General features: G+C 50.0%; 1 protein-coding gene across 1 annotated transcript; it reads right to left on the minus strand.

The window, feature by feature from the left end:
* Window positions 1–13,131: 13,131 nt before the first annotated feature.
* LOC135828905 (uncharacterized) lies at window positions 13,132–17,247 on the minus strand. The gene has a single exon (XM_065341338.1). It carries the CDS (start codon window positions 16,485–16,487, stop codon window positions 13,743–13,745), a length of 2,745 nt encoding a protein of 914 aa, XP_065197410.1. The 5' UTR covers window positions 16,488–17,247; the 3' UTR covers window positions 13,132–13,742.
* Between the last annotated feature and the right edge of the window lie 216 nt (window positions 17,248–17,463).

The raw sequence follows: 17,463 nt of genomic DNA on the forward strand, positions 1-17,463 counted from the left end.
TTCCATCGTCCTTTGCTTTTGTTTGTTGTGAGCTGTTTTGGCTTTCTCCTGTACCTCTGGGGGATGCCAAGTGATGGTTTTGAGAGGCTGGTGATGGCTGTGAGCGAGAGTTTGCCGATCGGCGTCGTCCTCGCTGTAGCGATGAAAATACTAGTTACTGCGCACCTGGCAGATATCACAACACGTCGGAGCGTCCAGGAGCAAAGGAATCTTGGGTTTTCACTGGAATCTAGTTCCTCCAGCATCGTGTAGCCCACCGTCGGCGAATGGCGGTCCAGAAAGGTCGAACCTGGTCTTCTGCAGCATCTCGCAGTCCTGCGAGGCACACTGAATACGCCTGTCATGTATTCTACAAATAAAAATCACGAAGTAGTGGACTTTATAGTGATGAGTCTATCCTGTATGCTGCAAAAGACACAGGAAATGTGACTGGTGTCTGTACACTCAGTGACTGGACGCCAACACCCCAGTCTTCTCCTGCAGGATCTGTTTGACATTGACATTATGCAGTAGGTCGGCATTGACCTGGTTTGGCAGCTATCGTAATAGTATCTGCCTGGTTGGATGTAGCAGGTTGGCGTTTGCTCGTCGTCCAGTCCGGAATTTTCTTGTAACTCACGGTGGAGTACGTGCAGGGTTTGTGATCATCCCTGTTCACTTCAATATTATACAAACACAACGTTCCCTTTGTCACTCATCTTATCCTGAGTACTGAATTTGCCGCGCGAGTGACAATATTGCACCACACTTGTCACAACCTACCGCCACTGCTGGCGGTGGCGACTGGTTCGTCAATGGCGGTGACCAGGCTGACTGACTAGCTTCGAGACAGCGGCCTCGTTGTCAACCCCGCGGCAGCCTAAAGGTTGATTTTATCGATCCAGCCTCAGCGCCATGTTGACGATGCCTTAGTGACTGTGTGTCATGGATTACCTTGCCATCAGCGGTCATTGCCGTCCACCTTGGTGCAGCCCTCAACAACTGGCTGAGCCCATGGGAGTCTGAAGTGGACAAAGTTGTTGCCAAAGTAGCTCAGAAGATTGGTGCATCGTGGTGTAGGTGGGCACATAACTAGGACTTCCCAGCGCCTATTTGTCCAGGCTGCGATACTATGTGACATGCTGTACTGCACATTCTTTTCAGCACTGCAAGGCCGGCAGCTGGACCGACTGCAGGGGCCCCGCACATGCAGGCCGCCTGTTGCCAGTGCAGCATTCTGGAGCGTTCTTTCCTTCTGAGATCCGTGGAATAATAACTTTCTTTGCTCCAAAGCAAGTTGCTTACCTTTCTGCTGTGCTCCCAGTGTCCTTACAACAATAACCTACAGCAATGTTTTATTTTCCTTTCCATTCCCCAACCAATGAATACTATAATGTCGATTCTATTTCTGAATACTTTACAGTGCGTTTTTTTATAACAGACCATTGTCGATTTTGATTTTTTAGTTTGTTCTCATTCCAAATTTGAAATTTTTTCTTCACAGCTGCGTTTGTGTGGGTCTTGGATCGAAGAAAATTAAGTTTGGGAGTCGGAATAATAATAATTGTCAAAGTTAGATATTCGGCCGGGTTTCGGCTGGAAATCCGGTTTTAAATGGTTTTCAGTGGATTTTGATTTTTTAAACAGAAGTTTTAGCCAGGAAAGCTCATCACTTGCATGGTGCCCGGCATGAGTTCGAATCCAGTACAGTTCACCTTGATTCTTTTTTTTCTTTTCTTTTTCGGTATACTGTAGCACAGCGCATGCATGTACATGTACATGCACATGGCCGGCTGTGCAGTTGTGCACTGCTGTCTGCAGTTCTCCTAACCTTTGTAGGAAATCAGTGAGTCGTGGCTTTTCACGACTTACTGTGGCAAACTGTACTGGATAATTCAAATCCTGTATTGCAATTAGCTCAATAAATCAAAACATTCCAGCATGCATGTAGGAAACTTCCCTCGATCCCTGAAAGAATGCAGTGAAAATTCAAACACCACAACAAATCACAAAGGCAATTCACACAGCTCCCATAAAGAGACTAACAAAAAGGAAGCATGAGCAGTTTTACAAACACACCAACACACACAATGCAAATAGGTCACAGTTGTGTCTGGTTCAACATCTGCGAATAGTAGAAGACCAGCGAGGAACGAAACGGCCCCAATAATTCCGTGTTTTGTGTTGCACTTGTGACGACAGTATTACACAGTGAACAGATGTGCTCGGACAGCCGACGACGTATATCATCGTTGGCGCCGGCCTCCAGTCACGAACACATCGGCGCAGTTTTTCACGAATCTGTCCCGTCCACCAGTATGCAGAATAACGCGCTTGCCTTTACCTGATGGTGCTTCATTTGGTTGCTTGCCACTCCTGTCACCATTGTCGTACCACCTCCTAGTACCTGTGTGATGCGCATTGACCCACGTCTCATCCAGGTATGTCTCACAGGTAGCGATGCCGCCATGACACAATCCTGTGCTGTTCCATCATTATTTGTGTGATACCTCTGGTCTTGCCACACTGGAATCCCATGGAACAACCATTTCCAAGAGCTAGTTTTGCTCATGTCTGGAAAATCGTCGATGGTTTCTCTGCAGCGAGCAGGAACTTTGTCCAGTGTTGGGTCCTCCTTCGCAGCATAGAATCCGTAAATTATTTCTTATACAGTCCAAAGCAAATCCGTCAGGGTTGAGTGGTTTCATGGCACGAGTCTCACATCGGGGATTGTCACTCTCGTTGCCTTCATCACTGGAGACAGACAAGGCCAACGCAGCACGCTGATTTTCGCCGTCAGCATCCCTGGTACATCTGTTCATGGTGGAAATGCTGACGCCACACGCAACAGCAGCATGACGAATGGAATACTTGGGGCCAATTCGATGCCCAGCCATTGTTCTCCTCGTCTTCGCAACAAATTGTAAAACAGACACCACCATGTACCATGGCCCGTTCGCGTTTTGTTATAATTATGTGGCATGTCGAGAGAACAAGTTGCCACGAACGAAAAGACACTCGAGAAAAAGCAAAATAGGGCCACAGAGCAGTCAGCAACAAAATGATTCCTCAGGCCACGAGGCAAGGAGCTCGAAGGACACTCTGAACAAGATGGCGAAATGCCACGAGTCACACCTGGTTTTTCGAATTTCGCGCGCAGATTTTCGTGACGCAACTCGCATGACATTTTCTCAAAAGTGTCCTTGAGTACGTTCTCAAGGTTTTCAGAGTCTATTATAAAAAAACGCACTGTAGTGTGTGCCCGCACACGCACGTGTGTGTGTGTATGACTCACCCGCCACTCGAAGTTCTGTTCCCCATTACTGGAACACTGCCTGTCCTTTCAGGACCTGCCATCATCTGCGGATGGGCATTCAATGATTGTATTGTGTGTGTGTTTCGTTCAGAATCAGATCCGCTATCGTTGCTATAAGAGAAAATCTGTGGGTTCACATCCACTGCATTTGTAGATTTGCGTGCTTTTCTCGCCACGGGCGCATACATGGGACATTGTGTGTGTGTGTGCGTGCGTCTGTGTGTATGGGGATATTGTCTGTATCGGCTTTTGGTACTAATGTTCAGGTCTGTGCTTGCATGTGTGAACATGAAATTGTTCGGTTCTGTGCATGCTATTGCTATGTTGTATATTATTGTATGCATGTGTGCATTTCCACGAACAGTGTAGATGAGCGTGGAGAGTGCATTCATCCCTCATCAACCACTTCCCCTTGTGCTTACGAGAGTTTTTTCTGCGTACCTCTCATTTTTGTTTGTTTCTCTCTGATACTGTATTGATGCCGGTACCTGTACCTCGATGTGTTCCTCTATCTGCAGTCGCCTTTATCCTTCAGTCAAGTTAACGTTTATTGTGCTCTATTTATCGTGCGAATCAAAATAAACGAAAATAACACAAGTCATGCTAGAGTGACGACATGTGCGTGTAGTAGGGTTGATGCGATGGGACGTTATAATTAGGTGGAACAGAACACACATTGGGCAGATTGATTGGGCATCAGTGATTGTGCTCAGTCCAAACAGTGAACATAATAATTATCTCCAGTGACAGACTGTAGCGGCTAGCCTCCAATAGGTAGCTGGCACTAGTCGCTACTGCTTGTTTGACAGGTGCCGCCAGAACCCCTGTTGTGTCATGCTATAGATGCACATGCCCTATTCTGGGGCATACTGAGGTACTTTGATTTTGTTGACTGCATGTAGACAGCATCCAATAGTAGTACTTCCTCCGCGTCATCGAAATTGTCGCAGTTTGACTAGTGACTTGTCACTTGTTACTGACAACTTCATAAGCTAAGCCATTGAAAACTTATTGCACAGTATGATAGTCTGAAGACTAGAGTAACGTTCCAGGACAGTGGGACTGAGAGTTTTCATGCAGAGATGAAGTCCTCGTCGTCGCTGATGTCAATGGACGCAAAAATATCGTTCCGAAATATTTCAAGGAAGGTTGAAAGTTGGTCGCGCCTCATCTCAAACGTTTTGACTTTCTCCGCAGGACAAGAGCTGCTATGCTTGTCGTCTGCTAGCTCTGGATGATTTCTACTTCACCACCAACGACGCCTAGTAAGAATACACGATCGTTGCGAGGTCCGTTGATTACCGTCGGCGGATTCACCTCGATCTTGAAATGACCTTTTTTTAGCCGTGGCATGCCCATTTATTTTAGCTGTGTGGTCACAGCTCATGCAGGTAAGTGTACTATCACGTCCAGCGCGCCCTCTTTTTCAGCATCACTGCCCGGCTGTGATTCACTGGTATACCTAGGTACGGCACCTGCGCGTGCATCGCTAGCACTACGTGTAGAGTCTACACGGCTCTTGCAGGTACAATCATGTACTGAGTGTCTCGGCCAGAGCGACAAATTTTATCGCTGTTGCAGGCATTTAGTTTGCTGTCCCCTCGATGTTTCTCCAAGCTCTGCCACTTGTTCCACGAAGTCATTCTCACCCCAGCTAAGGTAAAACAGTGATGAGGCTTGAGTGAATGGCCATAAGCACGAGAAATGTGCAGGCTGCAACGCTTGACTGATCTCAGCGAGTCGAAATTACCATCGCAGCGACATCAGCGAAGAAATTGCGTCTAGTTCAAAAATTCCAGCTTCCAATAACAGAAAATAGAACTTTGCCGTCACCCTATACTGATGACCATCGCCTATGTCCGATTCCTTGCCTCTGGTACGAGTGCTGGTGAGTAAATACCCCGTTTTATATCAAAAGTCAAACTGCGACAATTTCGATGACGCGGAGGAAGTACTCGTAGACCTTGGCTCTTTGTAGGTCAACCACCATCGCATGGATCGATCGGTGACTACGCACTTGGAGGTTGGAATAGCCCACGCTGAACAGATCTTGCCATGGCCCAGGGAGTGAACTCGCTTACTCGACTATCCCGGTTTTAGTTAACGAGCATGAGTGGCGCAATTTGTCCATACCATGTTGCGAGCTCACAGTTGTTTGGGCAGGTTTTGAGCTGCACCACGAAACAAAGCGAAATAACGGCGTGACTGTAGAGCAAGGAAGCGGCGAGACGGCACTTTCAGGACGAGACAGGCAGTAGAGATGTGTTCACAGCACGAGCAAACCCTGCCGGTACTCCGCAGTTACAAGAAAATGTCGGACTGGACGACGCGCCAATGCAAACCTGCTACATCCAACCAGGCAGATAGCTGCCAAACCAGGCCAATGTCGACCCACTGCATACCGGTATGTCAATGTCAAACAGATCCTGCAGGAGAAGACTGGGATGATATTGGCGTCCAGTGTACGGACACCAGTCACATTTCCTGTGTCTTTTGCAGCATACAGGATAGACTCATCACTATAAAGTCCACTACTTCGTGATTTTTATTTGTGGAATACATGACAGGCGTATTCAGTGTGCCTCGCAGGACTGCGAGATGCTGCAGAAGACCAGGTTCGACCTTTCTGGACGGCCATTCACCGACGGTGGGCTACACGATGCTGGAGGAACTAGATTCCAGTGAAAACCCAAGATTCCTTTGCTCCTGGACGCTCCGACGTGTTGTGATATCTGCCAGGTGCGCAGTAACTAGTATTTTCATCGCTATAGCGAGGACGACGCCGATCGGCAAACTCTCGCTCACAGCCATCACTAGCCTCTCAAAACCATCACTTGGCATCCCCCAGAGGTATAGGAGAAAGCCAAAACAGCTCTCAACAAACAAAAGCTAAGGACGATGGAAAGAGAGCATGTCAAAAAGAAGACGAACAGTATGAAGTTCAAATGGGTTTGAACACTCGTACCACCAACTATACCACTTTCAATAAATCGTGACGCCATTTTGTTTTAACACGCATACGGTCCACTCCTACTACTACTGGCCCTAGCCAGACACAAGGATGGGCGGCTAGATCGGACTACATGTAGTACAGAGTATGCTGTAGCACGAATTGCACAGATTGCGACACATTAGTTTCTGCTGTAGAGATTTCCTTCAGCCTTTTTCAGGCTCAGCCGGGAGTATGCATGATCTACGTGGATGGGCTAGTGCTGAACCGCAAAGTGACAGCACATTCCACGACTGATAGCAGCATGCTAGCGCTAACGACTTCTTTGCTGTGCGCGACAGAACTAGTCGACTGTAGACTTTCGCCATCACTTATAAGCTTAGTGTCAGTGATAAGTTTTTGCGCTGCTACATTTCATTCAAACTCATCCAGTTGATTCCATACCTGGTCGAACGGACTTGTTTTTGTTCATGCAGTGCTGTTCCAATCGTGTGGCCATAGAAGATACTGATTCAATGACACAGGTACAGTATTGAAGATTCAATGACTAAAAGCAAAAGCAAACTACATGTACTAGACTGAGCCAGTTTTGACATTTTTGTTTGGGATATTCTCATTTCGCTGTATGATGGCCACATACACGTGCTGCCATTTGGAATGATGATAGCAAAGATTACAAGTATGATGGAGCCTCCCCTACCCGTGACTTTCACAACCATGTAACGTGTCTGTACTTGGTAAGCGTGTTATCAAGATGTACACCGATGGAATCGTGGCTGATGCAACAAAGGCAATGAGTGTTCTCTCGCAAGGATATTGAAGATTTCAATGTTGAGGACAGTAGATGTCCTGTGTCTTGCCATTTTTCTATCAACATACTCAAACATCCATTGCTGTGTGAGGGTCTTGCGTGTTCGCAAGTACAAGTACAAGTACAAGTACGTGTCATGATCGACATGACTGTAGTTAGTTGCATTCCAATCCCTACTAGACCCTAGCTACATCCGCAGTGCCATACTGTCATCCCATAGCTCTGCTGTGTGCCACGTGCTGGTCTCCTACTTACCGGCGTAGGGTCTTTGGCAAATAAATTACTTGGAGTTTGACAGCCCCGAAGTAAATGAAAAAAATAATAGTGTATTATAGGAGACACCGCGTTCCCTAGTGTCGTCTCAGACGAACTGAGCAAAGCAGGACTGTGGCACTAAGATTTCAGGTGGTCCGGCTAAATGGGATGCAATCATCATGTGCAGTCGTGATCAAAGAAATCAGACTCAGCAGCCAAAAGCATCACCTCATTTTCATTTCAATAAACACATGTAATATCGAGAAAACAACAAGCAAGGGTGGCAGGGGCCGCTTTCAACTTGCACAGCAACACAAGAACTACTGGCGCTGGATAAAGAGACAATCTGCCGTTACATACCTATCCTCAGTGACAAAGTCAAAGGTACAGTACGGGAGGAATGCATCATGCATATCCCGTCTTGACCCTCATGCATTGTACAAGTATGCACATCATGACTGTACATCCGCAGCACGCATGCATCACTCCAGCTTGATTTGGTCGAACACCTCAGTCCTCAGTGACTGATGGGCTAGCAGCGTGCATCTGAAATCCCTGGCAACTGGCAACTATGCAAACAAGACTGACAACTACAGTAAAACCTGTGACTAACGACCACCCCTTGGGGCCAGAGAAAGCGGTCTTTGCTGGCAGGTGGTCCTTAGTCAGAGGTTTGCACCGCACAACCATAATGAATGTGAGACCGTCCGTGTCTGACGAACTGGTCTGTAGTACCAGGCTGGTCGCTAGTCACGGTGGTCTGTAGTATCAGGCTGGTCGCTAGTCACGGTGGTCTGTAGTATCAGGCTGGTCGCTAGTCACGGTGGTCTGTAGTATCAGGCTGGTCGCTAGTCACCGTGGTCTGTAGTATCAGGCTGGTCGCTAGTCACGGTGGTCTGTAGTATCAGGCTGGTCGCTAGTCACGGTGGTCTGTAGTATCAGGCCGGTCGCTAGTCACGGTGGTCTGTAGTATCAGGCTGGTCGCTAGTCACGGTGGTCTGTAGTACCAGGCTGGTCGCTAGTCACGGTGGTCTGTAGTATCAGGCTGGTCGCTAGTCACGGTGGTCTGTAGTATCAGGCTGGTCGCTAGTCACGGTGGTCTGTAGTACCAGGCTGGTCGCTAGTCACGGTGGTCTGTAGTACCAGGCTGGTCGCTAGTCACGGTGGTCTGTAGTACCAGGCTGGTCGCTAGTCACGGTGGTCTGTAGTACCAGGCTGGTCGCTAGTCACGGTGGTCTGTAGTACCAGGCTGGTCGCTAGTCACGGTGGTCTGTAGTACCAGGCTGGTCGCTAGTCACGGTGGTCTGTAGTACCAGGCTGGTCGCTAGTCACGGTGGTCTGTAGTACCAGGCTGGTCGCTAGTCACGGTGGTCTGTAGTACCAGGCTGGTCGCTAGTCACGGTGGTCTGTAGTACCAGGCTGGTCGCTAGTCACGGTGGTCTGTAGTACCAGGCTGGTCGCTAGTCACGGTGGTCTGTAGTACCAGGCTGGTCGCTAGTCACGGTGGTCTGTAGTACCAGGCTGGTCGCTAGTCACGGTGGTCTGTAGTACCAGGCTGGTCGCTAGTCACGGTGGTCTGTAGTACCAGGCTGGTCGCTAGTCACGGTGGTCTGTAGTACCAGGCTGGTCGCTAGTCACGGTGGTCTGTAGTACCAGGCTGGTCGCTAGTCACGGTGGTCTGTAGTATCAGGCTGGTCGCTAGTCACGGTGGTCTGTAGTACCAGGCTGGTCGCTAGTCACGGTGGTCTGTAGTACCAGGCTGGTCGCTAGTCACGGTGGTCTGTAGTACCAGGCTGGTCGCTAGTCACGGTGGTCTGTAGTATCAGGCTGGTCGCTAGTCATGGTGGTCTGTAGTACCAGGCTGGTCGCTAGTCACGGTGGTCTGTAGTATCAGGCTGGTCGCTAGTCACGGTGGTCTGTAGTATCAGGCTGGTCGCTAGTCACGGTGGTCTGTAGTATCAGGCTGGTCGCTAGTCACGGTGGTCTGTAGTATCAGGCTGGTCGCTAGTCACGGTGGTCTGTAGTATCAGGCCGGTCGCTAGTCACGGTGGTCTGTAGTACCAGGCTGGTCGCTAGTCACGGTGGTCTGTAGTACCAGGCTGGTCGCTAGTCACGGTGGTCTGTAGTACCAGGCTGGTCGCTAGTCACGGTGGTCTGTAGTATCAGGCTGGTCGCTAGTCACGGTGGTCTGTAGTACCAGGCTGGTCGCTAGTCACGGTGGTCTGTAGTACCAGGCTGGTCGCTAGTCACGGTGGTCTGTAGTACCAGGCTGGTCGCTAGTCACGGTGGTCTGTAGTATCAGGCTGGTCGCTAGTCACGGTGGTCTGTAGTACCAGGCTGGTCGCTAGTCACGGTGGTCTGTAGTATCAGGCTGGTCGCTAGTCACGGTGGTCTGTAGTATCAGGCTGGTCGCTAGTCACGGTGGTCTGTAGTACCAGGCTGGTCGCTAGTCACGGTGGTCTGTAGTACCAGGCTGGTCGCTAGTCACGGTGGTCTGTAGTACCAGGCTGGTCGCTAGTCACGGTGGTCTGTAGTATCAGGCTGGTCGCTAGTCACGGTGGTCTGTAGTACCAGGCTGGTCGCTAGTCACGGTGGTCTGTAGTATCAGGCTGGTCGCTAGTCACGGTGGTCTGTAGTATCAGGCCGGTCGCTAGTCACGGTGGTCTGTAGTACCAGGCTGGTCGCTAGTCACGGTGGTCTGTAGTACCAGGCTGGTCGCTAGTCACGGTGGTCTGTAGTACCAGGCTGGTCGCTAGTCACGGTGGTCTGTAGTATCAGGCTGGTCGCTAGTCACGGTGGTCTGTAGTACCAGGCTGGTCGCTAGTCACGGTGGTCTGTAGTACCAGGCTGGTCGCTAGTCACGGTGGTCTGTAGTACCAGGCTGGTCGCTAGTCACGGTGGTCTGTAGTATCAGGCTGGTCGCTAGTCACGGTGGTCTGTAGTACCAGGCTGGTCGCTAGTCACGGTGGTCTGTAGTATCAGGCTGGTCGCTAGTCACGGTGGTCTGTAGTATCAGGCTGGTCGCTAGTCACGGTGGTCTGTAGTACCAGGCTGGTCGCTAGTCACGGTGGTCTGTAGTACCAGGCTGGTCGCTAGTCACGGTGGTCTGTAGTACCAGGCTGGTCGCTAGTCACGGTGGTCTGTAGTGTCAGGCTGGTGGCTAGTCACGGTGGTCTGTAGTACCAGGCTGGTCGCTAGTCACGGTGGTCTGTAGTATCAGGCTGGTCGCTAGTCACGGTGGTCTGTAGTATCAGGCTGGTCGCTAGTCACGGTGGTCTGTAGTATCAGGCCGGTCGCTAGTCATGGTGGTCTGTAGTACCAGGCTGGTCGCTAGTCACGGTGGTCTGTAGTACCAGGCTGGTCGCTAGTCACGGTGGTCTGTAGTACCAGGCTGGTCGCTAGTCACGGTGGTCTGTAGTATCAGGCTGGTCGCTAGTCACGGTGGTCTGTAGTACCAGGCTGGTCGCTAGTCACGGTGGTCTGTAGTACCAGGCTGGTCGCTAGTCACGGTGGTCTGTAGTACCAGGCTGGTCGCTAGTCACGGTGGTCTGTAGTACCAGGCTGGTCGCTAGTCACGGTGGTCTGTAGTACCAGGCTGGTCGCTAGTCACGGTGGTCTGTAGTACCAGGCTGGTCGCTAGTCACGGTGGTCTGTAGTACCAGGCTGGTCGCTAGTCACGGTGGTCTGTAGTACCAGGCTGGTCGCTAGTCACGGTGGTCTGTAGTACCAGGCTGGTCGCTAGTCACGGTGGTCTGTAGTACCAGGCTGGTCGCTAGTCACGGTGGTCTGTAGTACCAGGCTGGTCGCTAGTCACGGTGGTCTGTAGTACCAGGCTGGTCGCTAGTCACGGTGGTCTGTAGTACCAGGCTGGTCGCTAGTCACGGTGGTCTGTAGTACCAGGCTGGTCGCTAGTCACGGTGGTCTGTAGTACCAGGCTGGTCGCTAGTCACGGTGGTCTGTAGTACCAGGCTGGTCGCTAGTCACGGTGGTCTGTAGTACCAGGCTGGTCGCTAGTCACGGTGGTCTGTAGTACCAGGCTGGTCGCTAGTCACGGTGGTCTGTAGTACCAGGCTGGTCGCTAGTCACGGTGGTCTGTAGTACCAGGCTGGTCGCTAGTCACGGTGGTCTGTAGTACCAGGCTGGTCGCTAGTCACGGTGGTCTGTAGTACCAGGCTGGTCGCTAGTCACGGTGGTCTGTAGTACCAGGCTGGTCGCTAGTCACGGTGGTCTGTAGTACCAGGCTGGTCGCTAGTCACGGTGGTCTGTAGTACCAGGCTGGTCGCTAGTCACGGTGGTCTTTAGTAACAGGTTTTACTGTACTGTAGACCGGGTAATTTTAGCGACGTAAAAACCCTAGCGAATTTAGCGATCTACTCATTTTCGCTAAAGTTTCAAGTCGCTAATCCGTTGAGAAGTTAGTAGTGCACTGGCGATCCGTGAGTAAAATCGCTGCAAATTGCTAAAATAAAACGTCCCTAACCGGTTGACAATGAGAAAACGCTAAAATTAATAGTCGCTAAAATTACCCGTTCTACACTATTGTGGGTGGCTACAGTGGAGTATGTGCGTCTCCATAACTATAACGAATGACTATTAACCGTGAATGTATTTTAAGGCTACAGTGGAGTCTGAGCATATTGAGAAACGACTGACAACTCATTGCACATTTGCAAGTCTTCAGGCCCAGCCTGCCTGCAATGACATCTATCGTGCTCTGCACCCAATCAGTACAGTGTGCAAGAGCAAGTCAACAGGCAAAGCTGTGTGACGTCTAACCGTACAAGCATTTTCAGTATTTGTGCACACAAATGGAAAGTTTCTTATGCGATAAAGCATGCCAACCATACTAACCCTGTCATATGCAGGATATAGGGGTGATGGAGGCTGGGTACATCCTGCCTGTACAGGCTGTCAGCGTACCTCCACACCTGACCAGGCTACAGGATAGGGCTCTACATACAACAAGGGACAAGTGTAATGACTAATGTACATGTAGCAATACCCAGTGGCAGTCATCAGCTGCTTGACTCTACCTCCCCCCACCCCCCCCCCCCCACACACACACTGCTCCACACCCCCCCCCCTTCCCATACACACACTGCTTCACCCCCCCCCCCCCCCTCACACACACACACTGCTCTACCCCACTAATACCATCGTTCGGAACAACTCCCCCCCCCCCCCCCCTTTCGCCCATACCCCATATTCCCAATACATGCGCACCCGTCAACATAATCGTGGCTCAGCATCCAGCACTGATAATCGGCATACTGGACCTACGACCGGTTTGATATCCCGGGGCGGGCTTGGGGAGGGGGGGGGGGGGAGGGTTGAACTACTTCGAAGTATCCAAATACCCGAGACCGGGAAAGAGACATGCATGACTGTAATGGTAAGTGTTAACTATAGATAATGGTACATGTTGATTGACCATAGCACATGCACATTGCGGGTATCACTGGGAAATAGTTATGTACATCAAGCAACATACCGGTAACCATCTCAACTGAAATTCTACCACTGTTGCACACAGGTAATCCCAAGAGTGCATAACCCCAAGTGAGTGTGCAACTGGGGTCTGGCTGCTGTAGCCTTCAGCAGTGGAATTCCAGTATAACGTCATGCCGCTGAAGCACAGCTGTACAAAACTCCGCATTCCGCGGTGCTTGCAGATAGTACTACAAGCGCAACGAGTGTGTACGTTATTTTTGACGTAATGTTGGAATTCCGCCTCACGGATCCCCATGTACAGAGTTGCACACTCTTGGGGTTATGGAGTGTTGGTAATACCACATTGCCAACTACATCACGATGCACGTCTTCATTCATCAAGATGAAATTATAGCCAACTTGCTGATACAATTGAGAGAAGTAGTGTGAACAGAAAACAAGATGCCGAATACAGACCCCGCATAGCAAATAGCAATGAAACAAATTTAAATCCCAGGAAAACAAGCTGCAAAAGGCAGAATTCAACAGCGCGGATAATGGCATGCATTCACCACTAGCTAAATACCATGTCATGTGTGCCTGGAGAAATTATAACGATAGAGCATGACGAGTGTTCTCTCAAGCTGCTCAGCGGAGGCACTCAAGCTGCGGAAAATGGCGGCAATAAAATCAGCTGCTAAAATGTTCACAGCTGTCCTCGTACACACATTCATACTCACGCACACACTGCCCAAGCCTGCCCCAGGCTGGTACGCTATGAAAGCCGCGTGAAAGGGAAAGCGATCAAACACGACATAAGAGTTGATTAAGTTAAGTGTGTTTCGAGGAACGTTTACAGATTTCATAGCCTTGGTAGCAACGGAAGCCAGAGGCCACCGCTCTCAAGGCGCACAAGGCAAAAGTTAGACTGTTGTTTCGCGCATGCGTGCGCAAACACACACACACACACACACACACACACACGCACAGGTGCCGCTTGGTCATACGTACCTAATGTACAATGATGTGGTCGCTGCTACACTGTCAAGTAACCATACTAGGCGATCATTGACCAGATCTCGATCAGGCATGTCAAGAATGTGTAGCTCTCTGCATTCCTGGACAGCAATGACAAACTGTGCAGACATCTCGTTCGCTGACAATCTGAAGTCGTTGCCTTGAATACGAAGGGCATCTAAGACAGGGCATGAAGCAAGAATCTCTGCAAGTATGGCAAGAGACTGAGACGTAAGGCCTGTGAACGGAAGGCTCAACACACTCAGACTCCTACTCTTCTCGAGGCCTGGGGCAATGATGGACAGGAACATGTCGGACAGAGAATTTCCGCCCAACTCAAGCGCTTGCAGATAGTCACTATGTACACTCAGAACATCCCTGACTAACGGAGCACTTGAGACTGTCAATCCAGCCAGCGACAATCCAAAGCCACCGATGGGTCTGCGGATCAACAGTGGAAAGAGCCACACTAGTCCCTGATCACCAATGTAGAAGTGGAACATGGGACTATGTAGTGCTCTGCAGTATGCTAACAGAACCAGAGCAATGAGAACATTGGTTTTGACCACCTGACACTTTGAACCACCAATGCGGATAACAGTCAGAGCAGAACACTGAGCTAGGGATGGAACTAACCGTGCATACCCTGGCGAAGATAGGTCAAGGTCAACTGCAAGGAATTGCCCCAAACTGGCATTGTTTGCTCTGATTGTGTTGATTAGAAGGGTGGTTTGATGATCAGTAATGGGATTATAAGATATATCAACCACACGCAATCGTTGACAATGGCGAAGACCAGGTAATAGCTGCTCATAGTTCTCATCATTGATCTGGCAATTCTGCACAGCGATATAATCAATGTGTTTGTTATGATGCTCCAAAACAGATGAGAGGAGGTGACAATCTGTTACAGTAAGAATAATATTGTGGAAATCGAAGCCGAAATGTTCCAGCGCTTCTCCCAGACTGGGGGATGGCGAGAAGATACATACTCCCTCTACTGTTTCTGTGTCGGTGCTGGGTGCACTGGGCTGGGCATAGACGCGGCAAGCAAGCAGCAACAACCGACGGTGAACTAGCGTTAAATGTTCCCTGGTACCATCTCTGGAGGCCGAGCCATCCTTACCCTGAGTCTGCAGTACTGATCGATCACCACTAGAGTCAGTGTAAGAAGAAGTGTTGCTGGCTGTGGAGGGAGGTGAATTCGATGTATTTGTAGAACAGTAAACGGGAGAAGCCAAAGGCTCTGAACAATTTGACTGGACGTACTCAAGAACAGCTCGCGATGCCGGCGGATGAAACTTGTTCAAGGCGCCAGCGAGCATCTTTACGCTGGCACGTGGAACCTTGCGCCGCCAAAGCTGCAACAGTGCTCGCACATAGTCTAGAAGACACGTGCTAAAGGCGTTGGGAAGAACCTGGTCCATGGCCTGAGTGACAGTCTCACTGGTGGGCAGTAGATCAGTGAGGAGACACCTGGCCAGTGTATCAACTGAACCTTGGTCAAGATGATCGCACAACACCTCGGCTACATCCACAAGTTCATCCTCAGACGAGCAAAGGAAGTGAATCACGTCGCCACCAGCCGACAGTTTCTCTATGTCCTCCTCCATGGGTACGGGCTGCGTGAGGATAGCAGCAATCAAGGCTTCTTTGACGTCAGGTGCCAGTTGTGAAGCCAGCAAGCACCAAAACGTGCTCAAGTGTCCAGTCAGTGCTCCCACCTGCCTGACCAGGAACTCAATGTCACCAGCATTGGGACTGCTACATGCAATGTAATGAGAAGCAAGACATTCCTGAATGGAAAGATGGCTGAACTGCCATTGGTTTACGCTAGGATAAGACAGTGGCTCACATGCCACCAGAAGACCCAGTGAACGTGCCTCCCCTGACAGCTGCTGTCCTTCAAGATCAGCATCAGTGAACAAGATCTTCTTCTCAACTAACATCAAAAATGCAAAATGGCTTAACTCAAGAATCTGCTCTCTCAGAACACGTCCAACGGATGACCAGTCCTTGTGGACACTACCCGTGTTTTGTCTAATCACACTCAAGATCAATGCGGTAAAGATACCGAACAGCGACGATGGAACCGAGCCACAACTACGATACACGTCACACGTCGACTGCGTGAAAAACGGTGTCTGCATCAAAGCTAACAAACTCGGATCGCCATCGACCTGCTCTAGCAGACGCTCGGCCTGCTCGCACGGAAGGACATTGTTCACGTACTCGCGCACATTCCCCTTGGTGAATCCGAGTACTTCCACGCGCCGGTCAAACGGACACGATGTCGACAGTTTCATCACCTCCGCTGAATGGCGAGATGTGAGAAGAACGCGAACGCCTTTCAGCTTTTCACCGCAGATAATGCCACGAACAAAATCACTACAGTCGTCGAGTACAGTTTCATCGAGTCCATCGAACAGGATCAAAAGACGATATGGATTAGCATGGATGAACGCAGCTACTTCCTTTTGTTCCTGTTTATCAACAATGCCATGTTCCTCTAGTCTCAAGAGGTCAATGATATTGCTGGCGTGTCGAACACTCCTGTCACGCAATGCCAATGCACTCACAACATCAAACTCATGCCAGATTACACCTCGTGCCCAGTCCAGTGGACCTTTCAACAAGAAAACAGTGGTTTTGCCTGCGCCCGCACACGCAACAGCCAATACACGGACTGACTCGTCTTCTGCCATTTCGCTCTCGTCAAAATCAAACATACTAGCGAGTTCAACGTGTGTCACCCTGTCGGCTATGCGTGAGAAGACATGGCTCAACTAACTTACTTCTGCATGTCGCTTTGCGAACCAAAGAACGTTTGCTCATTCAACGACGAGAGCTCTTCGCGAGGAACGACAACAAGATTCACATAGATCTTATCTAGAGAATGTTTGTTAGGTTTAGCAGACATACCCCTCCCCAGCTGTACCTTTGCACTTGTGTACTGCCTTCTCAGCATATCCGCAAACTGATTCACAGCATCGGGCAGCGAACGTCCGCACTCTCCAGAGGAAGTCGATGTGTGGCCACGTCTTCCTGGTAGCGGTGCTTGGCAATGCCTGCTGTTGGCTTGTTGAACGTGAGAAAGCCCTGGCGATGCATCGGTGTTACATGTACTCTCTCCATGGCTGGCGACCGCCGGGCTGATTTCTTTTGCATTTCTCTCCGCCATTGAATGAAACCTCGGATGGATAGGAGAATCTTGTTTGAGAGGGACTAATGGGGCACTGAATAAGTGGCAACCCCTAGCCCGACAAATCACTACAGCTTGTGGGCCAGGGCGATCAGTTACTCGGTGTGAGAACTCAACTGCTTAATATAAATATTTCAATCGCTCTCTTTGTAGAAACACCCTAGCCTAGATCCGTCGCTTTGTCCAGAATGTTTTGTTCCCAGTTTTTTATGCTTTTACTTGTGGCTGCATACAATCGAATACAAGGCGCTACAGGCCAAGGCCAGGGCCAACACACTACGGCCCAGTCCATGCAACACTGCATGCCACCACTGCCAACACTGCAACGCCAACAGGGAACACTGCAACAGGCCACAGCTTGAACAGGCCAGTACTACAGCCTAGGGTCAGTACTAGCTGGACTGGTACTGCATGGAAATCTGTCACAGCCTACGAACCGACTTCTCGCCAGTGACAAGGGTAGTGGCTAGATCGAACTACACTCTACACTACAGACAGTGCTG

This window comes from Sycon ciliatum, chromosome 12 (genome assembly GCF_964019385.1).
Source record: "Sycon ciliatum chromosome 12, ocSycCili1.1, whole genome shotgun sequence".
Classification (NCBI taxonomy): domain Eukaryota; kingdom Metazoa; phylum Porifera; class Calcarea; order Leucosolenida; family Sycettidae; genus Sycon; species Sycon ciliatum.

Bases quoted from the DNA above. Each gene is read 5' to 3' on its own strand.
- LOC135828905 (XM_065341338.1), bottom strand. From the start codon at position 16,487: ATGTTTGATTTTGACGAGAGCGAAATGGCAGAAGACGAGTCAGTCCGT.